This window comes from Perognathus longimembris, chromosome 7 (assembly GCF_023159225.1).
Source record: "Perognathus longimembris pacificus isolate PPM17 chromosome 7, ASM2315922v1, whole genome shotgun sequence".
Taxonomy (NCBI): domain Eukaryota; kingdom Metazoa; phylum Chordata; class Mammalia; order Rodentia; family Heteromyidae; genus Perognathus; species Perognathus longimembris.
In genome coordinates, this window is record NC_063167.1 from 29,163,329 (window position 1) to 29,188,643 (window position 25,315).

General features: G+C 44.0%; 1 protein-coding gene and 1 long non-coding RNA gene across 9 annotated transcripts in view; one reads left to right on the top strand and one right to left on the bottom strand.

The window, feature by feature from the left end:
* Eri3 (ERI1 exoribonuclease family member 3) overlaps nucleotides 1–25,315 on the bottom strand; it is a 139,100-nt gene that overhangs the window by 48,182 nt on the left and 65,603 nt on the right. For 7 of the 8 annotated variants that reach the window (XM_048351136.1, XM_048351131.1, XM_048351130.1 and 4 more), the window contains one exon: nucleotides 19,999–20,071. In XM_048351136.1, coding sequence (XP_048207093.1) covers nucleotides 19,999–20,071 — 73 coding nt within the window. Of the gene's footprint in view, nucleotides 1–6,083; nucleotides 6,306–19,998; nucleotides 20,072–25,315 lie in introns of those variants that run through there. The other variant, XM_048351134.1, reaches the window with a different exon arrangement.
* LOC125355053 lies at nucleotides 14,679–20,414 on the top strand. The gene is made up of 3 exons (XR_007211586.1): nucleotides 14,679–14,851; nucleotides 19,684–19,689; nucleotides 20,377–20,414. It is a non-coding gene; the product is annotated as an uncharacterized LOC125355053 (long non-coding RNA).

The following is a 25,315-nucleotide window of genomic DNA, read 5'->3' on the forward strand; positions in this document are numbered from 1 at the left end:
TCTCTTCCCTTGCTTTTCTTCCTACAGAGCTTCCCTCCAGCCATAAAAATAAAATAAAACACAAACACCCACAGTCCAGGAGGAGGGCGTCAGACAGATAATGGGCATTTTATATCTTTTTATGACACTCCCCATAGGCAGCTCGGCAATCACAGCGCAATAAAGGCAGGCATGCAGCTTGCATAGTTAAACAACTGCCGGGTAATTAGGCACAGCAAACACACCACTGGGGAGGCCTCAGGCCTGCCCTGGGATCTGCCTGCAGCCTGCCTTCCTGCTCGCAAGCAGGTAAGTGTCAAGCCCTGTAAGACCTGGTTTTGGTGACAGCTGCCATGGGCACACTAGAGGTCAGGCCTGTGCACACTCATGAGCATACTTGCTCAGACCCACACTACACTTCCTGAGCAGCCAGCCGGGGTCTCATCTGCCCAGGAGGGCCACTCGTCTTTTCCAAAGAGGGCAACCTCAGGTTTCAAGAGGGGCCTACTTTAAGGTCTCTGAAGAAGTCATAGCAGACAATAGCAGCGATTAGCTCATCAGGACAGCTCTCAGTTCACCAAATGGCAAAGGCAGGAGGTACATCAGCACATAGACATGCTTGTATAGACTTCTGTGTCTTGTCAATTTTGGCTCAGAAAAGTGCTGAATCCAAAATATATGAGAGGGATGGGAATGTAGCTTAGTGGTAGAGTTTTTACCTCACATGCATGAAGCCCTGGGTTTGATTCCTTAGCACCACATAAACAGAAAAGGCCAGAAGTGTCGCTGTGGCTCAAGTGGTAGAGCACTGGCCTTGAGCACAGAGAGGCTCAGAGACAGAGCCCAGGCCCTAAGTTCAAGTCCCAGGACTGGCAAAACAAAAACAAAACCACACAACCCCATATGCATATCCCTATCACTGTACCACTATCACAGCACTCACATTGTAGTGTTCACATTTATATGGGACTGTGCCAGCTCAACTCTTGGACACTCTATGAGCTGACCTAGTCTACTGTCAGCTCTTTCGGAGAAAGAGTGATATGAGCTAGGGGCTATAACATTCCCTGCAGACTCCTCTGTCCCCCATTACTTCTATTGACATATTCATCTTTCCAACCAAAGAGCTCTGTACAGGTAGAGGGCAGGCCTGGTTCACCCTCAGAGTACAGATACCCTGACACACAAAGCCTTCAGAGAATGATTGGTCGCTGGAAGAAAATACAGATGTATCAGACCAGGTAGAGAACCTGCTACCCAAGACTTAGGTTCAGGCTAATCTAAGCCAACCAAGAAAGAGAAGTACTCAAGCCAAACAACAGAGGCTCACGCCTGTAATCCTAGCCACTCAGGAGACTGAGATCTGAGGGTAGCAGTTCAAAGCCATTCCAAGCAGAAATGTCCCCATTTTCAATTAACCACTCAAAAACGAGAAATGAAGCTGTGGCTCAAAGTGGTTGAGTGCTAACCTTGAGCAAAGAACTTAGGGACAGTACCCAATCCCTGAATGCAAGCCTCAGGACCAATCAAAAAAAGAAAAAAGAAAAAGAAAAGTACTCATTAGAACCAAGGGTCATATATTTATTGCTTGTTTTGTTGTTGTTGTTATTTTATTTTTTAGGAACCCAGACAAATTCAGAAAGTAGTGAACTAAAAGTTAATTAACAGGACAAAAAAGGCAACACCTGCTGAACTCCAACATAAAGACTGAGAAAGCCAAAAGTCAAATGCATCTCCAGGAACCATCCAGATAAACTCTGATCATCAAACAGGGAAAGTGGTGGCATCCAAGCTCATACCACTCTTGTCACATGAGAGCTGGCAGCAGGACAGGTCAGTTCACAGAAAGACTAAGGGCTGAACTAGCATAGTCTCATACGATTGTGAACACACAGCCAGCTGCTTTTCTTGGTGTCTTCCTGGCCACCGCTCAACAACTGTCCAGACAACCAACAAAGGAAGGTCTGCCTTTTAGGGCAGCTCTGTTCCTTCCAACTCCAAAGAAGTAAGGAGACAGGAACCTTCTTATCACCTCATATCTTCATGGTGAAGCCCAAAGCTTAATGACTTTTTGCTCCACTCCATATCACTCCAAACTTTTCCATAGTATCTGTGTACTCCTGACTTGATGTCTGGCAATGCTGTCTTTCCTGACCTTCAACTTGTCCCAGTGAGAGAGCGGAAGAGTCCCAACGGTACAGATCCAAGTAGGTAATGGTAAGTAGAGGATCTTTCTTGCATCAGTAGGTAATGGTAAGTTGAGGATCTTCCTTGTATCAGTCTTATTTTTAGCTGGAACAAAAAGCTGGCAAAGATAGAGGTGACAACAAAAAGAAATTGCCATCAGGCAAAGTGGTGGGCATGCCTGTGATTGTAGCTACCAGGTAGGAGAAGTATGGTCCAAGGCCAGGCCCAGACCTCAAAAAGGTAAGAACCTCTCTGAAAAATAACAAAAGCAAAAAGGGGCTGGAGGTGTGGCTGGGGTAGTATAACATCTTCCTAGTAAACATGAGGCTCTGAATTTAAACCCCAGTACCAGAAAAAGAAAAAAAGAAGATAAAGGTGTAAGAGGAGGAGGAGGAAAAGGAGAAGGAGGAGAAAGAGAAGAAAAGGAGGAAACGGAAGAGGGGGAGAAAGCAGGCAGGCAGGAAGAAAAGAAATGGCCTCATTCAACTTCTTTGTTTGATGAGAAAAGGCAAATGACAACACCAGAGCTCATGTCTTTCATTTTCTAGTTTTAAGTTTGTTCTAGGATTCCTTGTATTACCCCATGCTGCCCTCTAGAGTCAAGGGCCTGATCTGCCCTCCAGTGCCCAGAATCAGACCAACAAACCCAACTCTAAAACCTCTCCCTTATTGGCTTGTGTAGGCATGTGAACATACCAGAATATATACATGTATCCAGGCCTCACAAACCTCCTCACATGGGGAGATTTACTTCTCCAAACACACAGTCACACATGTACACATGGGCACACCCTCTTACCTACCCCCAAACAAACCCTTTTAGATAGATGTTGCTCTTTAGAGACTGAATTTGGCCAATCCTGATCCTTTCACCATCACTGACTTTCACTGACCATATAACTAGTAACCCATTCAAAACCCTTTTAGATAGGTGTTTCTCTTTACAGACCGAATGTGGCCAATCCCTATCCTTTCACCATCACTGATTTTCACTGGCCACATAAATAGCTGCTGTGTGTCTGCCTGTAGCTCAAACCAGGCTAGACCACAGAATCTGGGTTCAGAATCTGGATTTATATCCTCCTGGTCATGTGACATTGGCTTCTCTAAGGTTCTACTTCAGCACCATTAAACCAAGGACAAACCTCTTCCTTGCTCTGGAGATTCAATGCAAGAACATGGGTAAAACATCCAGCACTTAGGCAGGTACCAATGGGGGATGAATGCATCTGTGCTCTGGTATTACTGATGCTGGCAGATATGTTCAAAGCCTGCCTTTGCAGGGTGGCCCACATGGCAGTATGGCAGATGGGAAGCAGGGTTGTGCCTCCTGCCTTTCAGGAAGTCTCCCTGGACTGTCCTTTCCTGTTCTACAACAAATTTCAGTTTTCAGAATCCAAACTACCATCAACAAAATCAAAAGGAAAAAACAAAAACCTGGGTGAAGAAAGAATAACTAAATGTTCCCTTCTCTCTCAGACTTAAGGGAGCACTGCTCTCTCCAGCCTCTCTTCTGCCACCACGCCCCACCTCTTTCCTAAACTATCCCTAACTCTTCTACAATATCTATGTCTTTAGCAGCTACTGAGATCCCTCCTGTGTCCCTAGCTCTATGGATTCAGAGAATTATAATCTAGTTTCTTTCCTTAAGTGGCTCACGGTCCCTCATAAGGACAGACAAGTTCATATACAATAACCAAGGGGTATGGACTCTAGATCTTTTAGGCCTTATCAACTGGCCCCAAAGATTGAGTATTGATGGAATGTATGGTTAGAGTTGTTAGGCTTAAATTTAGACCTCAGTCAGGCCCCACAGAGTTTCCTATTCTCATGTTCTCCAAAACACTCCCAGAATATCCTTCAGGGAAGAAAGAAAGAGGTGGCTCCTGGTGGGATGAGGGCTAAGAGGCCACTCCGTTTGACAGGCTACAGACTGTAGCCAAAAGAAGTGAACAGGCCTGGTGTGTAGACCTGCCACAAAGGGCACTTGCAGCAAGGATGCTGGAGTAAGGTCCACCGGGGATGGCTACAGGGGACCTTGGAAGACCTCTACTGCAAGCTGATCCCCTCTCCTGCTTTTTCCCTTATGGCCACACCCACTAAGGATGTGGCTGACTGGCTGGCACTAGGCAGGTTGGCTAGGGGCTGGGGGTATGCCAAGCTGCCAATCTGCACAGAGTACCTTCTGTGCCTGCACAGGAACTCTCCTAAGATTGTGTGTGTGTGTGTGTGCGCGCGCGCGTGTGTGTGTGTGTGCGCGCACATGAGCACACCGGTACTGGGGCTTGAACTCAGGGTCTCTCTTACTTGGCTTTTTTGCTCAAGGGTGGTGCTCTACCACTTGAGCAACACCTCTAGTCCCTAAGATTTTTTTTTACAAATCTGCTCTAATGCACTCCTCTAACTATACCTACCGCATTCTACTATAAGGATTTCAAGGTCTTCCATAAGCAGTCTCAGGCTATACACAGATGATATACATGGTGCATTAGCATGGTGAAGTCCCCTGATTCTACTCCTAGCCCACAGGCTCTTTTTCTCCTTGCATGAACAGAAAACATGGCAGTTTCTACAGCTACTATATTCCTCCCCTCCCTCATGCCTCAGAAGGCAGCATAGACTGATTCCGCTGCAGACACTGCACAAATGTTTCTTACTGCCCTTGTTTGCTCTCAGGCTGCCATTCTTCCAATAGAAGGCAGACATGACTATCCATACTGGTATCCTGAAAACTACTGCTTACAGTTCCCTAGTCCAGCAAGCTGTTTCACCACTCAGGCCTTCATTCACATACTTCTGCATGGATGTTCCTTCTACTCTTTCAAGACCCAATAAAAATGTCTCCTCACTGAGAGTGGTTTTGACTTTCTCTTCCCTACCTCAAATGAAATTGACTCCTCCCTTCTTTGCTCTGGAGGCAACAGAACAAAGCAGTTAAGAGCATGGTCCCTGGAGTCTACGGCCTAGATTATAATCTCTACTCCATCACTCACTACAGTTGGACCTTGCAGCAGGCACATAACCTCTTTCTGTGTGCTCCAGTTTCCTCATCTGTACAATGGTTAATAGTCTATATAAAGCATCAGAGAGGTATCTGTTTTTATTAGTTATTAATAAATCTCCACTTTACAAATAAGGAGACCAAGATTCAAAGAAAAATATCTCACCCAAGATCATAACATGAATCTGTATTCCACTAGATAGCCAGGCATGATGACAGCATCTGTAATCATGGGCATGGGACAACCACCTCCTGATCCTGTGTGCCAAGGGTGAGAAAGTCCAAGGTACAGTAACTTCACCTTCCTGATGCTCACAAGAACTCTGTGGAGAGCAATTTTCCCCAGCTCCTGCCCCAAGAATCCTATGTGCTTAACTTGGGCCCCTGTCTCCTAGACCCCTGAGCCTGGCCATCTCATCTCTGGTGGAAGAGCCAGGTGTTCTCACGTTATTCTCAGTCTGAGACAAGGATATTCCTTTCTTGCTTAATAGAGGAGGGAGTTGAGGCTCAAAGAAGTTAACGGACTCATAAAACTCAATGAGTAAGTGTAGAGCCAAGATTCTAAACCAGGCCCCCTGCACTCCAGAGCCTGGGTGTCAGACATCAGCTGTCTCCTACAGGGAGGGACCTGCTCCAGCTCACATGGCCAGCTGGCTCCACACTATCTCTTGCACCAATGCTCTGTGTTCTATGAGTCCTATTCCTCCATCTCCAAGGTCCTATATATACCATGTACTACCTGAACACTAAATGAAGGGAAAGCCACACTACTTCCCAGATTTATGAAGACAGTATTATAATGCATCCACTTAAAAAGCAACTGAAGTACTTTAGCTTTGTTTTCATTACATTCATATCACTATACCCTAAACACAGTTCCACCAAGTCCTGAGGGGGAAAAGTTTTCTGACCACTAAAAGCTCCTGTACTCTGTCTAAGAGCTCTCTAAAGCACACCAAGGCACCTTTCCCACAGCACCTTCCTGATGCTTGCCTACAGACTCTAGAGAAGTGTCTTTGATATGGAAAATTGTCCAAAGGTCAGCAGCACCAACAGGGCACACTTCCTTCTGGTCTGAAGTCCCATGTGAGTGTTGAGGACCAATGCACTCTTCAGCCAAGAGGACTCACTTCCTGGGCTATGGAAGGAAGAAGCCAGGGAGGTGAGTTTCTGTTTTCCCCACCTGCACAGTTATTAAAGCCTTCAGTACCTCCCCTCTTGGCTCCAGAGTTCTTACTGTAACAAGCACTCTATAGTCACCAGGAGTCTAGGCCAACTGCTTCCATGCTCATCTGTCTAAGATACATGGTGTGGGGGAAGAGCATACTTGACTAGTTTGGCCTCTTCCTGGTTATGTGCCCTCAAACAAGTTACCTAATTTCTTAAAGTCCAATGTATCTGGGAACTCTGACAGAAGGGGAGGAGCCTGGGCACTGGAGATCACTAGTCCAGCCCTAAACTCGGGTCAAAGCTTAAAGTGAATGTCTAGTGTATGCCAGGTCTAGTGCTTGGCACTAGAAATGCAGAGATGTATGGAATGCAGACCTCAAGAGCTCAGGAGGAAATACAAGCATTTAAGCATGCTTAGTACAAAGTACTAAAGCCAGCAGAGGAGGAGGTGACTAATTTCCAGACTAGGAAAATGTCAAAGATGGTCTCACATACAAGGGTTTTGAAGGACAGGAGTTTTCTCAACACAGTTAAAGAGGGAAGGGCAATGTAAGCAAAGAACAGCATACACAAAGAGAGATGAGAGTCATGTATATGTGTAAAGCAGTGAGGAGTTTGATATGTTATGAGTTACAGAGGATATGGAGTTAGAAAGGCTACAATGAGCCAGACCAACCAGGACCTTGATGTCTCCCTCAAAAGATGGGATTAAGCCTTCAGTACCTACCCTCTTGGCTCTAGTGCTCTTCCTGTCGAAACAAGTACCCTGCAATCACACCCTTTCCTGTGCCTTTGATTTAAGAGTTCCTCTCCTGGCCCTGACAGTAAGGCATTTCTGTCCCACAGATTATAACTCACTCTGGGCTATTATTCAGCTCCCCAGCCCTGGCCCTGCTGCAGTTAGTCCAAACATAATATCCTTCATGCATATATTATCTGTCTCCCTATTATCTGGAATCATTTCGGAATTAAATTTCAGTCCTGCAATATTGGCTTCAGGAGCGGCGCGCTTTATGGGCTAGTCAAAGGTTAGAATACCAATCAAAATAACAGTGCCGATGCAGCGAGACATTTTAATATTCCAAAACCCGGTAATTGTAAAAGGACATAATATTTTTTCCCTGATTACCCCAAAGGCAACACATGTTAACAAGGCGAGGGAAGGAGTGAAAGAAATTTCAGAGTTCAGACAGCTGTAAGACATATTTAAAGGAAAACCCGGGCTGGGCACTACACCACGGGGGGCAGGGAGAAGAGAAGAAAGGAGACAGTCTCTTTAGCTCAGGCAGCCCTTCTACAAAGACAGCATGGCCCCTGCTCTACCTCTAGAGTACAACTCAAGAGCCCTGGGAAGAAGGTGGGGCGAAAGAGGAAGAAGTTGGCATCTGGCACTTGGCTCCCTGCCTGGGTTCTAGTTTCAGTTTACACTTGTTCCAGATCAGTCCCACCTAGGGTTCCAGCGTCCAACATGGTGCCAAGCATCCTAAGCAGCTCTCCTACTCCACAGCTCTCTACCCTGCACCTCCACCTGCGCCCCCACCTCTCCCTCATCTATACCTAGTGCTCAGTGTCCTGCACTGAGCTCAACAGAAGGCAGCCAGAGGTCCCCACCTAGCTGGCCCACACAGCTGGCTCCCACCACCATTCTAGCCCAAACTGTCCCCTGCCCTACAGGCAAACGCTCTCCTTTTACAAAGCTGGACTGCAGTATAGATCTGGTTTTGGTCACTTAGTGGCCCAGATGTATCTACCTACCCATAGTGTCATCTCTTCTTCCTCCAAAACAAAGCAAAATAAACACCTTGCAGGGGTTCTAGATGTTTGTGTTTCTCTTAGTCTTCATTTTTGTTTTTTTCCTTTTTTCCCCTAAAATTGGCTGCTGAGTAGGGCTAGTCAAAGAGCTCTGTGGTTGGCACCAGGCAGCTACCTTCGTATAAAGCCCCTAGCTTATATGTGGCTGCTGGTCACCTGAGCAGATTTACTCCCACAGCTCCAAAACGGTAGTGCCATGACTAGCAGAGTTCTGGATCCTCTTCTGGCTGATGGCTTCCCAGCTAGCTCCATCCCTTGGCTGAAGCCTCCAATGGGCACCATCCCAGCCTGCTGACCTGCTGACAGCCCCCAGCAAAGAACTTCATTAAGGCCAAGCATTTATTCCTCCATAAGCCCTTAATTTATTACTTTGCTGATTGGGACTCTGAATGCTCCAAGGTCAGGAAAAGCCATACTCAAATGTAGATTTCAACACTCCCTTCAGCAGTGTCTCCTTCTGTACCCTCCAATGGGAGATAGGGAGACAGAACACTTCTTAGAAGGATCTAAAAAGGTCTTCTCCTCCTCCTTATTCCCTAATGGTCAGTACCGATTTTACCCTTTCAGAGTTCATAAAACCTGTAGCAGGGCATAGGGTATAAGATAACAAAGAAAAAGTGGAGCTGCAATCTTCATACCCTGAAACACTTGGGTCTGTTAAAGTCCAGGCAGTCCTTAGCCCTTCAAACTGCAGGACAGGGCATGAGTGGATGAGCTCTGTCTGCCACACACAGAATCCTCCTAAGGCTGTCTGCCCACTCTCCACAAAGCCTACCCAACCAAGCCGAGGTTCTCATTCCCATCCCCTCTCGACACCACATAGCCCTCTCATACTGACTCTTCTCACTCCAGCATCTTTGGCCTTTCCTCTTCTAAGCACATATAGAGCTCCCATCTCAGACCCCCAACCCCACCTCAACCCCACAGTAGCCCGACCACAGCCCTTACCCTTTCTTTCTCCTTCAAAGTCACATTTCTGAACAAGCTAAAAGGTCTCTATCTCCTCATTTTCTCCTGTACTCTCCACCTCACTCCCATTTGGCTCCTGTCCTTATCATGCACTCAAAAGCTTCCACTAAGGTCACTGAAGTTCCTTGTAGCTAATCCAGTGCTTGCATTTTGGTCTTCATTTATGGAAGCCTCTCTGAACTGAAAACTCTTTTTTTCTTTGATTTCTGGGATATCTCACTATCATAGTCTCTCTTCCACCACCATTCTGTGACTTTCTGTTCTCTTTATCATCAAGAGTCAGGCAAAACTAATTTAAGCTCTAGTTGTATATACCGACATGAAGACATCAATCAAGCTTTGTCATTACTCTATGCCTTGTTTTCTCAACCTCAAAATGTGAAAAATAACAGTAACTAGTACATAGGATTGTTGTGAGGACTTGTAACATAAATAATGTAAGTATATAAGTACAGTATACAGTACACTGTTGTACAATACAAATATTAGGTGAGCCACATATGAAATTTTAAATTTTGTAGTGGCCATATTAAAAAGTAAAACATGAAATTATTTTAACAATGTAGTTTCTTTAATAAACATATCCGGTTATTATTTCTACATGTAATCAGTGCAAAATTATGAGACATTTTCATATCAAGTCTGAAATTTAAAGTGTTAAGAATGCTTATAGCATAGCTCAATTGGGAAGTTCATCAGAAACAATATGTATTTAGATTGTATACAACTAACAATGTAAAATGTACTGACCCAAGTTGTTCTAAATGTACTAAAATTTCTAAAGAGCCAGTTGACAGTGGCTCATGTGTACAATCCCAGTTACTCAGGAGGCTGAGTTCTGAGATTTGTGGTTCAGGCAGGAAAGTCTATGAGACTCAACTCAAAAACCAAAAAGCTGGAAATGGAGCTATGGCCTAAGTAGCAGAGTGCTAGCCTTGAGCAAAAAAGACCAGGGAGAGGTTGAAGGCAGGGCATGGCTCAGGTGGTAGAGAGCCCGCCAAGGGGTTAAAGCATCAGATACTGAGTTTGAGTTTGAGTCCTAGCTATGACAAGAAAGAGAGAGAGGGAGAGGGATAGGGAGAGGGAGAGAGGGAGGGGAGGAGGAGGGAGAGGGAGAGGGAGAAGAGGGAGGGAGGGGGAAAGGGAGAGAGAGAAAGACAGGAAGACAGAAAGGAGGGAGGGAGGGAGACAGACAGGCAGGCAGACAGACAGGGAGGGAGGAAGAGGAAAGGGGAAGGGAGGGGAGGGGAGGGAAGACGAAAAAGAAGAAGCTCAGAGAAAGCACCTAGAGTTCAAGCCCCAAGACTGGCACTGTACTTGAATGTGTGTGTGAGCACATACATATTTTTAACTTAAATTAATTAAAATAAGGAAAAAAAACATTTTGTGCTATAATCATACTAGATACATTTCACCTATTACCATTTGTATTAGTAGAAACTATATTGGGCAATACAAGTGCTATGGTTTGAATATTTCTGTCCTCTCACTTCATGTTGAAATTTAATTGCCATTGTATCATATCAGCAGAGGGGGTTCGGTGACTAGGGATACTACCCTCACAAATGGACTAATGCTGTTCTTGCTAGAGTGAGTTGTTATAAAAGGGTAGAGTTTGACCCTCCTTTCATCTATCTCATGTGCTCTCTTGCCACATGAAGCCTTCTGTCACACATTAAGATACAGCAAAAAGGCCCTCACTGAATGAGGCCTCCAGATGTTGGATATCTCAACCTCCAGAACCATCAGCCCTATGAACTTCTACTCTTTGTAATTTACCCAGTCTGTGATAGCAGTGGTAAATGAACTAGGGCAAGGGTTCTAAGACACAATATACAACCAATAAATAATTAGCATCATTAGTATTATAATAAGCACCCCTTGTTCTCCTGTCTGCCTGACTCTTTTCTCGACTATCTATCAAATGCTGATTGACTACTTCTCAGTGTTCTGTCCTCAGCTTTCTTCTTTTTCCTTCTTTTCCCTTTATACTAGCAATTCCACCCACTTCTCCCATGCTTTTATTATTCATACACCAATAATTGCCCCAAATCAATATCTCATATCCAGACTTCACCTCTTAGCCTCCTCAACAGCTTCATAATAATGTCCTTAAGGCATCTAAACTTAACATTTCCCAAGCCAAGTTATCATCTCTTCTAATTCTAAAGCTTCTCTTCTTCTACTATTTCAGAAAACTCATTCCAATTCACTCAGGTGCTCAAATCATAAAGCTCGGGTCATAGTGGTCCCCTCTTTCATCTCCAACTCTCACAGCCAATCAGTCACCATTTCCTGTCTATTACACAGGGAGTGCTGCTGTAACAGGAGATTTGAAAGTGTACGTTTGTTCCAATGTAACTAATTTAGGAATTATTTAGCATAATGTAAATTTTGCATTTGTTTATGTGTCATTTGGTTCACAAGAATGTGTATCTGCCATGGTGTGGTGGCATATGTTTATAATTATAACTCTCAAGGCAGGAGTTCAAGGCCAGCATGGGCCTTGTTTGTCTCAGAAGACAAGCAAACAATAACAAAACAAAAAAAAAAGATACGCTGGACAAATAAAGAAAAGTATATCTAGCTAAACAGAGTTGTGGCAGAACTTAGGAAATGCACACACCTCACTGAAACACTGACCAGTCACATGTGTTACAGGCCACATCAATCTGGTTCCAACTTCCATTTACTATCAGGGACTCCTTGTTCACCACTTCACAGTAACTCACAAGCTGTGACACTGCTCATGCCCAAGCCAACTTTGGGTATTTTTCACAGTAAAGCAATATATTTATTATAATACTTAGGCTATTCCTTTTTCTTTCTCCCTCCCCCCTTTTTTCCCTTTTTCTTTTTCTTTTTTTAGTGCTGTCCTGAAGCTTGAACTCAGAACCTGGGCACTGTCCCTTAGTTCTTTTTTGCTCAAGGCTAGTGCTCTACCACTTGAGCCATAACTCCACTTCTGGCTTTTTTTTTTTTTTTTTTTTTGCCAGTCCTGGGCCTTGGACTCAGGGCCTGAGCACTGTCCCTGGCTTCTTTTTGCTCAAGGCTAGCACTCTGCCACTTGAGTCACAGCGCCACTTCTGGCCATTTTCTGTATATGTGGTGCTGGAGAATCGAACCCAGGGCTTCATGTATACGAGGCAAGTGCTCTTGCCACTAGGCCATATCCCCAGCCCCACTTCTGGCTTTTTGACAGATTTTCCTGCCCAAGTTGGCTTTGAACCACAAGCCTTAGATTTCAGCCTCCTAAGTAGACAGGATAACAGATTTGAGTCACTAGTGCTAAGCATTTGGCATTTCTGAACCATTTAGCACATAATACTATAATTCACTATCATTTAAATTAGATTTTTTTCTTTCTTTTTTTTTTTTGCCAGTCCTGGGCCTTGAACTCAGGGCCTGAGCACTGTCCCTGGCTTCTTTTTGCTCAAGGCTAGCACTCTGCCACTTGAGCCATAGCTCCACTTCCGGCTGTTTTCTATATATGTGGTGCTAAGGAATCGAACCCAGGGCTTCATGTATACGAGGCAAGCACTCTTGCCACTTGGCTATATTCCCAGTCCCTAGACTTTTTTTCTTTTTTTGCCAGTCTTGGGGCTTGAACTCAAGGTCTGGGCACTGTCCCTAAGCTTCTTTTTGCTCAAGACTAGCGTTCTACCACTTGAGCCGTAGCGCCACTTCAGGCTTTTTCTGTGTATGTGGTACTGAGGAATCAAACACAGGGCTTCATGCATGCTTGGCAAGCACTCTACCACTAAGCCACACTCCCAGCCCAAGATTTCTATCTTTTTCATATATATCACTGATGAAGTTTTGAGTGTTACACTACTAGTTGCATTTTTTTTTTGCCAGTTGTGGAGCTTGAACTCAGGGCCTGAGCACTGTCCTTGGCTTCTTTTTGCTCAAGGCTAGCACTCTACCACTTGAGCCACAGGGCCACTTCTGTGTGTGTGTGTGTGTGTGTGTGTGTGTGTGTGTGTGTGTGTTGCTGAGGAATCAAACCCAGGGCTTCATGTATACAAGGCAAGCACTCTTGCTACTAGGCCATATTCCCAGCCCTACTAGTTGCATTTTTTAATTACATGATTTGCCACAGTATAGGAATTTTTAGGAACCCATATGTTGCATTACAGCAGAGTTGACTATCCTATTCAACATTCTACATCAGTCTATTTCTGTACATTCTTGCTACTATCAGCTTAATTCAAGTAACTACTATCTTCTGCTCAGACTATAGCAATGCTCTAATTCTCTGGTTCTTAATTAGTAATGTTATTTCCCAACTCCCACCCTGTCCAGAGAAGTGGACAGGGTCGTGTGTGTGTGAAAATACATTTTTGTTTGCGTAATGATTTGAAGAGAGGCACTACTGGTATTCAATAAGCAGGCACCAGGAATATTACAAGTTCAACAATGTCATTCACACAATTTGTCTTACCTAAAAAAGCCAAGTGAAGTCTCATTAAGAAAAACCACCTATGTATAGTGGCTCACGCCTGTAATCCTAGATACTGGGAAGACAGAGATCAGAGATATCATAATAAGGTCACTGAGATACCATCTTAACAGTGGCTGGAAGCAGTGGCACAAGTCTGTCATCCCAGTGACCCAGGAAGTACAAGAACCCACAAGGTCCACAAGGTCCACAAGGACCACAACCCAGGCTGGCCCAGGCATAAAGCAAGACTACTTTAAAAATAACCAGCAGGGCTGGGATGTAGCTCAGTGGCAAAGCGCTTGCCTAGCAAGTGCAACGTCCTGGGTTTGATCCCCAGTACCAAAAAAGAAAAAGACCAAAAATAAATAAGTAAATAAAAATAACCAGCATAAGAAGGGCTGGAGGTATGGCTTAAGTAGTAGAATACCTGCCTAGAAGGCATGAGGCTCTGAGTTCAAACCCCAGTACTGCCAAAAAGAAAAGCCAGTAACTGATTTCTCATAGCTACTCTTAGCTCTCTCTAAACTGCAGCTTTTTTAAAAAATGCAAATCAGATGACATCTCTTATGTTAAATACCCTTTAATAGCCCCCTTACCCTAAAGATAAAGGTCAAATTCAAAGTGTGGTTTAAAGCCCCTGCCTCCCTCTCCAGCTTCATTCATCTTATGCCACTCTCCTCCTCTGCCCATATGCTTTATGTAGCTATTCACTCAACAAATATGTAGCTATTCACTCAACAAATACCGACTGAATATCTGTGTGCCACCAACTAGCTAAGAGAGTGATGGGATGTAATAGTGAGCAAGAGGCACACAATCTCTGTCTTCCTGGCTTCTATGAAGATGTAAGGCCTCTCCACAACTATGGTCCTTACAACATGCTGCTCCTTCAGATTTCAGTTTAGACATTTTCTCCTGGAAATTATATTTTGACTCCACACCTCACTCTGGACTGTTTACTGTTACTCAGTGCAACTGAAATTATTTGTCCAACACCCATCTTTTCAGGGACATCTACCCTTGGCACATGTCTGCAATACCAGCTACTCAGGAGGTGGAAATGCGAGGATTACAATTCCAGGGCAGCTCAGGCAAAAAAAAAAAAAAAAGCCAGCAAGACTTTCTCTCAATAAACCAACCAAGTGTGCCATTCACACATGTAATCCCAGACATTTAGGAGGTGATGCAGGAGGAACACTATCTGAGGCTGGCCCTGGCAAAGGTACAAGACTCTATCAAAAACAAACTCAACTGAGAGGCTGAGCTCTGAGGACTGCAGTCTGAAAACAGTTACCTCCAATTAACCAGCAAAAAGCCAGAAGTGGAGGTATAGCTCAAGAGGTAGAACATTAGTCTTGAGCGAAGGAAACCACCCTAGCCCTGAGTTCAAGCCCCAATACCACCAACACCACCAACACCCCTAAAAAATAAGAACAAGGAAATTCTTCACATCCCCAGGACCTGGAACATAGAAGGTGCTCAAAAATATTTGTTGCCAGGCACAGGTGGCTCACACCCATAATCTTAACTGCTCAAGAGACTGAGACTCAAAAGATCATGGTTCAAAAACAGCCTGGGAAAAAACGTCCATGAAACTCCACATCCAAAGTAGCCAGCAAGAAGTAGGGCTGAACTGATATTCGACAAAGGAGCTAAAGACATACAACGGAATAAACATAGCCTCTTCAACTACTGGTGCTGGGAGAACTGGGCAGCCATACGCAGAAAACTCAAAGTAGACCCAAGCCTATCACCATGCACCAAGATCAACTCAAAATGGATCAAGGACCTCAATATCAGACCTGAATCCTTGAAACTACTGAAGGACAGAGTAGGAAAGATGCTAGAACTTATAGGCACAGGAAGGAACTTCCTGAATATAGTCCCAGGGGCACAACAAATAGGGGAAAGACTTGACAAATGGGACTACTACAAGTTAAAAAGTTTCTGCACAGCTAAGGACATAGCCACCAAAATAGAAAGACAGCCAACCATATGGGAAAGGATATTTACCAGCACAGCAACAGACAAAGGCCTGATATCTGTCCTCTACAGAGAACTCAAAAAACTAAGCCCCTCTAAGCCCAATAAACCTATTAGGAAATAGGCAAAGGAGCTAAAGAGAGACTTCACAAGAGAAGATATAAAAATGGCAAAGAAACACATGAGGAAATGCTCAACATCCCTGGCAGTAAAGGAAATGCAAATAAAAACAACCCTGAGATACCACCTTACCCCAGTTAGAATGGCCTATACTCTGAACTCAGGCAACAACAAATGCTGGAGGGGGTGTGGGGAAAGAGGAACCCTTCTCCATTGTTGGTGGGAGTGCAAATTAGTACAACCACTTTGAAGAACAGTATGGAGGTTTCTCAAAAAGCTCAATATAGACCTACCCTATGACCCAGCCATACCACTCCTAGGCATCTATCCTAAACAGCAAACCCCAAGATATCAAAAAGACATTGGTACTTCCATGTTTATCGCGGCACAATTCACAATAGCCAAAATATGGAAACAACCCAGATGCCCCTCCACAGACGAATGGATCCAAAAAATAGGGTACTTATACACAATGGAATACTACATAGCGATTAGGAATGGTGAAATATTGTTATTCGCAGGGAAATGGTCAGAACTCGAACAAATAATGTTGAGCGAGACAAGCCTAGAACACAGAAAACAAAGGGGCAAGATCTCCCTGATATATGACTGTTAAGAAAGGGAGACGGAGGGGCTGGGGATATAGCCTAGTGGCAAGAGTGCCTGCCTCGGATACACGAGGCCCTAGGTTCGATTCCCCAGCACCACATATACAGAAAAACGGCCAGAAGCGGCGCTGTGGCTCAAGTGGCAGAGTGCTAGCCTTGAGCGGGAAGAAGCCAGGGACAGTGCTCAGGCCCTGAGTCCAAGGCCCAGGACTGGCCAAAAAAAAAAAAAAAGAAAGGGAGACGGAGAGACAGTAGAGACCAAGTCTGTGAAACCAAAAACTGCTTGTCAAATAGTATTCCCCACAGGATTGGGGCAGCGACCCAACAGTATGTAACTAAAACCAAACAATTACTTAACATATAAAGGTCAAAAATTGATGGGGCTGGGAATATAGCCTAGTGGCAAGAGTGCCTGCCTCGGATACACGAGGCCCTAGGTTCAATTCCGCAGCACCACATATACAGAAAACGGCCAGAAGCGGCGCGGTGGCTCAAGTGGCAGAGTGCTAGCCTTGAGCGGGAAGAAGCCAGGGACAGTGCTCAGGCCCTGAGTCCAAGGCCCAGGACTGGCCAAAAAAAAAAAAAAAAAAAAAAAAATTTGACCTCTCAGGGGAATACAATAGCTCAAAAGCTAGGTATGTACGTTCATATAAGACTACTGTCGACATATGATCTAATATCTACATTACATTTAAAGCCCTAGGCGAACTTTCTTGGGCGTAGCCACCTGGCTACTGTATATGTTCTTGATACATTGTATATTGTATATATGTCTACCTGACCTAGAGAAGAGATAGAAAAACAGGACATAAGATATCACAAGAAATGTACACACTGCCCTACTATGTAACTGTACCCTTTTTGCACAACACCTTGTCAAAAAATTTGTGTTAAATTAATAAACAAATAAATTTAAATAAAAAAACAAGAAAAAAAAAGAAGTAGGGCTGAAGACATGGCTCAAGTGGTGGAGCACCAGCACAGAAAGCAAGCCAAGCAAGTGCAAGGCCCTAAATTCAAACCCCAGTATTGAAAAAAAAATGTAGGAGTAGAGCATCATTCAAGTAATGCAGCAATAGCATAGCAAGCAGGAGGCTGAGTTCAAACTCAGTACTACCAATTTTTTTTCATTTATTGATGATGTTTTGCGTGTGTCTACGTACTTTATGAATATGTCTATATAAATATATTCATGCCCATATTGTTTCTAAAGGTGACAACGTGCATATACACATACATAAAGGTGAGCATATGTGCATATACATATGTGTAAGTAAGGATATATACATAAAATTCTGGGTGTATTCATAATGTATGAATGTATATTAATACATATACATGTATGCATGTGCACGTGTGTATTTTTCTAGAGCCTCAGTGACAGCTCTAACCTCCTGGAAGGCATTGGGAGCAGAGCCTCAAGACTGCTCTAAGCTGACAGTTCAATAAAAGTCTAAGATCATTCAATGACATTCCAAATGTCAGCAAACACTGGCTTGATCCACTCTGCTACAGGGAAAGTAGGTAGAGGTGGGAGATGTGGAAAGCTGGCTGCTGAAAAGTTTCTCTTTCTTGATGCTGCCTATACCATTTTTCAATATAGGGCATCTAAAAGACACTTATCTCTTCACAGATTAGATTCCTTGAGAAACTGGGATGGGAGTTTGCTCCCGGTTGCGCACTTAGGTGCAAACCTGGAAAATGATGTGGTTAGAGAGCAGAAGAAAGGGTTAGACCCCCTTGTCTTTACAAACCTGTTCTGGTTACCTTCTAAGAGGAAGACACCGGGTCAAGAATAGAGTTCTCAGTTTCCCCTGTACCCATACTATCCTTCTACAGCTTGGTAGTCTTGTGGAGAAGCAAGTCGTAGGGGCTCAGGACAGCCTGCCTCAACTCCCACCCTTTGGCCCAGCGGCACCAAGGTGTCCCTGAATGCAATGTTACCACATGGGTCAGCTGTTCTCCTGCTTTTCTGCCAAGGGACCTAGAGGCGGGTGGCTATCCACACACCAAAAAGTCTAGTGAACTTCACAGAGTAATTGTTCATGGTCAGTGCCTGCCTCGCCTGGCCGGGCCTTCACATTGCATTTGCTGAGGCCAGCATGCAGCCTGAGATGAGCTCTGACAGCTGGCATGCTGTCTTCTAGGAGCGCACGCCTAGCCCCACCAAGCCCCGCCTCAATGGTGCTAGTTCTCAAAGACAAGCTAGTCAGCCAGCAATTACTAAGTACATATTGTGTACCTGGCCCTGACTCAGTCCCTATGCTCCAGACAGACATGTCCAGAAGGAAACACACATTGACTCTACGTCAACTAAGTTGAACTGATATCCCAAGTCTAAGGGACCTCAAGGCAAGAGAAGTGATATCTGAATAGAATCTTCAAGGAGAGGCATATGATGATGACTATGGGACATTTCAGGCAGATGAAGAGCACAGGCCAAGGTTAGATGTAGGATAGAGCTTAGACTCCTCAAGCAAAGATGGGAGTAGTGGCTCAGCTGCAAAAGTGATCAGCAGGAAAGAAGGGCAGAAGTCAAAGAACCAGAAGTGGAAGTGCAGAGGACCGGTATACCAGGGGAAAGAGAAGAATGTTACCACAAAACAAGGAACTAAGTCCATAGTCATTCTCAATGCAGAACTTTCTTTACTACTGCTTCACATGCCCCCTTAGCTCTAGCTACATATATCACAAGGATCTGTTCTACCACAACATATGCCCAGAAAACATTCTCTTGGTAGCCTGACACATCTTCCTTCATTCCCCAGTTCAAGATCCAAATCCTCAGAATATTTATCCTGACTCCTTAATGGCCTCTGTTCTGAGCTTCCAGGAGCACTCACCATGGTCTCTGGTGTATTTTACCTTTATCCAACTTCCTAGGAGTTACTAAGCCAACCCGTCACATGAGAGTTCTGAGGCCGCTCCAGGAAAAAAATGATTGTCTTTATATCAGATTGGTTTATGGGGGTCAATCTCCTATAGATCAAGTCCACAGCAAGGATCTCTCCAGAGCAGGGCTCTGGTGAGTCTATTTTACACATCCTTTCTTCTGCTTACACAGGATGTACAGCACATACTAGTAACATACTAGTTTTCTAGATATTCCATTCTCTATCAGGGCCACTATCCTAGCTACACAGCTCCTTCCCAGCCTCATGGAAACTCGCCAGGAACTTAGTGTTGCATTAGTGTTTGGCCCCTCTTTTGTGTCCAAAGGAAACCAAGCTTTAGCTTCCATGAGCTTCAGGTTCCCACATGAGCAAGGCTCTGTTGGAACCAGATAGGACCAAAGCCAACTTGAAGAAGTCTTTCTTCCCAACTAGAGGGAGATGCGAAGGCATCAGGAGGATCAGAGCCCACACTCCTAAGGACATCAAAGGAGAATGCTTTCCCAGAGGCACAGCTAGGACCACGTCTCTCCTAATGACAATATGACTCAGCCCAGAGATTCAGCTCTGTCTGAAAAATCCACTTAACTGGGACTTCTGTGCATGTCTGTGTGACAGCAACTGAGACAGTGATTCAAACTCCACCCAGTATCCCGGCCCCATGCAGCTCCCCATTCCCAGGAAGAATTACAACATGTCAGCACCTATCACCTAGGGAAAGAGGAAAAAGGGATGTTGAAAAAAGAGAACAGAAAGGAAGATAACAGAGATGGAGGGGAAGCTCTTAGGCACAGGAGAACCAGAGCAAGGCTCTGGGTAAAGTTCAGACAGTACCTTTTTCAGATTAATCCATTGCTTGAAGTAATCTGCCACTGGCAGGCCCAAGTACTGGCACTGTCCTGGGAGCCTGCAAGAAAGAGAACAAGTTGGATGAAAATATGTCCCAAGTATGGAGTCTTAAGCTAAAAGTCCAATACATGACAAAACAGACTTCAGGGGCTAATGCCTCATCCATGTGTTTATGTCACACAAGAAAGGGATTCTACCTTTAGCACCATAAACAGCTCTAGAACTTTCCCTAAGATTCAAATGTGTGTGCTTGGAGACCCCACTCAAAAAAATATCAGCAGGCTGGGCACTGGTGGCTCACACCTGTAATCCTAGCTACTCAGGAGGCTGAAATCTGAGGATTGAGGTTCAAAGTCAGCCCAGGCAAGAAAGTCCTTGAGATTCTTATCTTCATTTAACCACCAGAAACCAAAAGTAGCATTGTGGCTCAAAGTGGTAGAGTGTTAGCCTTGAACAAAAGAGTTCAGGGGCAGCATGAAGGCCTTGAGTTCAGGCCCTATGACTCACAAAATAATAATAATAATAACAACAATAATATTATCAGCAGCTAATGTTTTCTAAAGGCCTACAGTATACCAAGTGCCTTACATGCTTCACAATTAATCTTTAAAATGATGCTGTGAATTCACAATAGCCAAAATGTGGAAACAACCTAGGTGCCCCACTTTAGATGAATGGATCAAAAAAAATGTGGTACCTATACACAATGAAATACTACATAGCGATTAGAAATGATAAAATATTGGTATTCACAGGGAAATGGTCAGAACTTGAACAAATAATGTTGAGCGAGACAAGCCTAGAACACAGAGAACAAAGGCACATGGTCTCCTTGATATATGATTGTTGGGAGGCAGGGGGAGACAGTAGAGACCAGGTCTGCAAAATAACAAACTTCTTTTCAAATGGTATTTCCACATGTTTGGGTCAGAGACTTTAGATTATGTATCTAAAATCAAACAACTACTAAACAAACATAAAAAGGTCTAGGATAGACCTATCAGTGGATCACAATAGCTCAACAGCTACGTAAACATGATTATATAAGATGAGGATAAGCAAAAAGAACTCCAAGAGAAGGACACAGGAGGATTCTATTGTTGTCATTACATTTAATGTTCTAGGTGAATTTCCTTTGGCATACCCCATGTGGTTACTGTATATGATTTTGGTACACTGGATATTGTATATATGCTTACCTGAACTAAGGAAGGGAAAGGAAAATGAGGGTATAACAAATATGACAAGAAATGTACTCACTGCCTTATTATGTAACTGTACCCCCTTTGCACATCACCTTGTCAATAAAATTTTAATTTAAAAAAAATGATGCTGTGAGGTATGAACTGTTGTCTATGTTTTATAGATAAGGAAAGGAGATTGAGAGAAGTTATCCAATGTCCCAGCAATAAAAATTGGTAGTACAAAAACTGAACTTAGTTCTGTCTGGCCCCAAAACAGAGATATGAAGCAGGAGGGGAAAAAGCACATGATATAGAGACAGATGGGCAGGGACTCTTCAAAGCAGCAAAGCATCTCTCTGAGAGTCACAAGATAAACAGTCCTCCTTCGCTACATGCTGTGGCATCACGGACTGCACTGCCACAGGCCCAAAGCCAGGACAAGCGACCACGGACTAAAACCTCTGAAACCATGAGGTTCCAAAAAAAGTGCCTGATTCACGTTGCCCAAGTCAAAGACTGGTAGGTAGCTTCGTTAGTGCTATTGCTCAACTATGTTGGAAATTCACATGTTGTAAACTTAATGCTCAATGCAATAGCATTAAGAAGTGGGACCTTTAAGAGGTAAATAGCATTGATATGGTTATCACAGGAATGGGTTATCCTGATAAAAGGATAAGTTGGAAGGGTGAGTGATGGTGCTCATGCCTATAATCCTAGTTACTCGGGAGGCTGAGATATGAAGTCAGTCTGGGCAAGAAAGTCCTTAATACTTTCATCTCCAATTGACCAGCAAAAAGCCAGAAGTGGAGCTGTGGCTCAAGGGGGAGAGTACTAGCTTTGAATGAAAAAGAGAAGGGACAATGTCCAGGCCCAGAGTTCAAATCTCAGTACTAGCACGCGCGCGCACACACACACACACACACACACACACACTCCAGCTCCCTTTCTGTCTGTACTTCTCTCTCTGCCTGTCTCATCCCATCTCTCCTCTCTTTCCTTTTCTCCCTTTCGCTGTCTCCTTTTTCCCTCTCTCCAGCCCCTCTCTTCCTCTTATGTACTCTTTGCCCTTCTACCTTCTACCATGGGATGATGCGGCATGAAGGCCCTCCTCAGATGTGGACCCCACTACCTAGGACTTCACAAGCCCTAAAAGTATAAAAAATAAATGCTTATTGTTTACAAATTACCAGTCTCAACATTATGTTACAGCGGAACAAAACAGACTAAGACATTTAACTTCATAATACTGAGACACATATACAATAAAAGGCAATGACACAGAGAGCATATATGCCACCCAAGAAGGCCAGTATTTGATCAATTTTCTTATTAGTTTCAAGTTTTCTGCATACAGTGTATCCTTGTCTCCCCGAATTGGGATAGGCTGCTCCCACAGCCTACTCTTAGAAATCCTCTGGAAAAAGGCAGGACTAAATGCAGTTTTATTTATTTATTTATTTTTTTTGGCCAGTCCTGGGCCTTGGACTCAGGGCCTGAGCACTGTCCCTGGCTTCTTCCCGCTCAAGGCTAGCACTCTGCCACTTGAGCCACAGCGCCGCTTCTGGCCGTTTTCTGTATATGTGGTGCTGGGGAATCGAACCTAGGGCCTCGTGTATATGAGGCAGGCACTCTTGCCACTAGGCTATATCCCCAGCCCTAAATGCAGTTTTAGATAAAATTCTTGACACATGGCAAACATTTGATGTTTATTGAGTCTGAGATATCTAGGAAACATTTGGTGGTGGAACAATGTCTAGGACAAATACCCACACGCATATTTTGAAGAGCGATCTGGACTACAGACAGAGATTGCTGATTCATTAATATAATGTAAGTAAAATTAAAATCACAATAATAGACAGGATAGCCTGGGAAGAAAAATACAGGGTGAGGTGAGCAGAGGGCCTAGGGTCATGTCTTATTTTCACTGTCCTAAAATAAAACCACCTTTACCAGTCCATCCCCACATATGAGAAATTTGTATATCAAGCAACAACCAATTACAATTCTGAACTCTAGTTTAGAACAACTTTTAAATACTAAACTAAAACTTGCCTTCTCACAACTTCTTTCCTGAGTCTGAGGTATGAAGAGAACAAGACCTCTATCTCATCCTTTCAGAACCCTTCTATGATCTGAGAGCCAAGTGTTCCCTTCTGCAGGCCACATTCCCTACCTCCTTTCAGATTTCTTCAAAAGACTCCTTTTTAGGGTATCAAATGCCAACCAAGGTCACACATGCTCTTATGATCCCATATCACATTACCTGTGGTCAGCCTAAACTATGGAAGCATACTCTCCGTGTGTGTGTGTGTGTGTGTGTGTGTGTGTGTGTGTGTGTGTGTGTTGGTGTGTTGTATTTAAATCTAGGTCAAAAAGTAGTCAAGTACGACAAGAGCAAAGAAAACCCCAACAGATTTAGTAAGGAGGAAGTCACAATTGATCTTGGTGAAAGGAATGCCAGTATCATTGGGCCAGGTAGGAGAGAGCAGAGGGAGCCTGCATAGTGCAGAATGAGTAAGCAATAAGAAACTCCTTTCTTAGAAAGTTTGGCTACAAAATCCAGTCCAGGTCAGTTAAACCTTCAGTCCAGCACCCTTCAAACACGTAACATGTCTCAGGCAGTATAATATGTATTCACTTTTATTTCATTTTCTTTTCATATTCTGGTAGTACTGGGGTTTGAACTCTGGGCCCTGTGTTTGCCTAGCAAGAACTCTACCACTTGAACGTATATATACCTTGGAGCCCCTAAGGACTCATTTTTATAAGACCCAGAATATGTCACCTGAGGTGCAGGTCCCATTAAAGCATTCAGGTAGAACAATCACATTAACTATAATCAGCTAATTTTCTGGAAGAGAAATTCTGGCTGAGACCAGGAGGATGAGGGGGTACCAGAGAGGATACTCTCATGTAAAGCCAAGGGCCAAGGATATGGGGATATTAGACAAGGTTTATAAGGATAAGAGATAGCCTTAGGAGGTAGAATATAATTGTCTAAGAAGTAAAATTAATCTGACTGAATAATTGTCTTGTTTCTTTCATTTTTCTTTCTTGTTTCTTATTCTTTTTTTTTTTTTTTTGGCCAGTCCTGTGGCTTGGACTCAGGGCCTGAGCACTGTCCCTGGCCTCTTCTTGCTCAAGGCTAGCACTCTGCCACTTGAGCCACAGCGCCCCCTCTGGCCGTTTTCCATATATGTGGTGCTGGGGAATCGAACTGAGAGCTTCATGTGTAGGAGGCAAGCACTCTTGCCACTAGGCCATACTCCCAGCCCCTTGTTTCTTATTCTTGATGTTTGTGAAAATGCTTGCTGAGCTCAGCTATTTTAGAAAAATCACACCAAGGCCAAGGTGAAGAGTCTACTAGAAGCATGAATAGCACGGAGGACTGGGCAGCAAAAGCAGGGAGTCTCTATCCTATTTTCCCTGGACCATTTTCAGCATCTGAGCTCTTTTAATTGACACAGACCAGGAGTCCTATTAGCTATAGGTAGGGCTGAAGGAAAAAGGGCTGCCTCTTCAGTGAGATTTCAAAAATACAGTACTTACCAACTATACACACTTCTACCCAGGAAGGGCTTCCCTCAGTAGGATCCTACTTGCCCCTTTGGAGGATCTATACCAGAAGGAACACTCCAAGGACAGATTACTGGGCAAGAGACACATCCATCCATATCTGAATATAGCTCAGCAGCAGCCCTGAATGCCCTCTACACCCATGCCTGACTGGAGCATGACAAGAAGGAGAACTATCAGTCTCATTCAGGAGCTTAAGAACTAATATTCATTCAAGTTGTTGAGCAGTCCTCTGAATGTTTCAGTTCTATGGCTCCAAGAAACAAGAAGTACAATTGTAGCAGGTCCCAGCTCCATCTCCATGATAGACACTGAGAACTCCCAAGTGTCTCATGGGAAGATAGCTATACATTTCTGTCACACAACTATAGCTCCACTTAAAGAGATTAACTATGTTAGCAAGGCAGAATAGCTATTATTCTCTACACAAAAGCAAAGACTGGGGCTCAGGGAAGAAAAAGGATTTGGTTAATCATATATCAAACCAAGAACAGAACTAGAACTGGATGCTAAGTCTTCTGCCTACAAAGGCTCTGGTT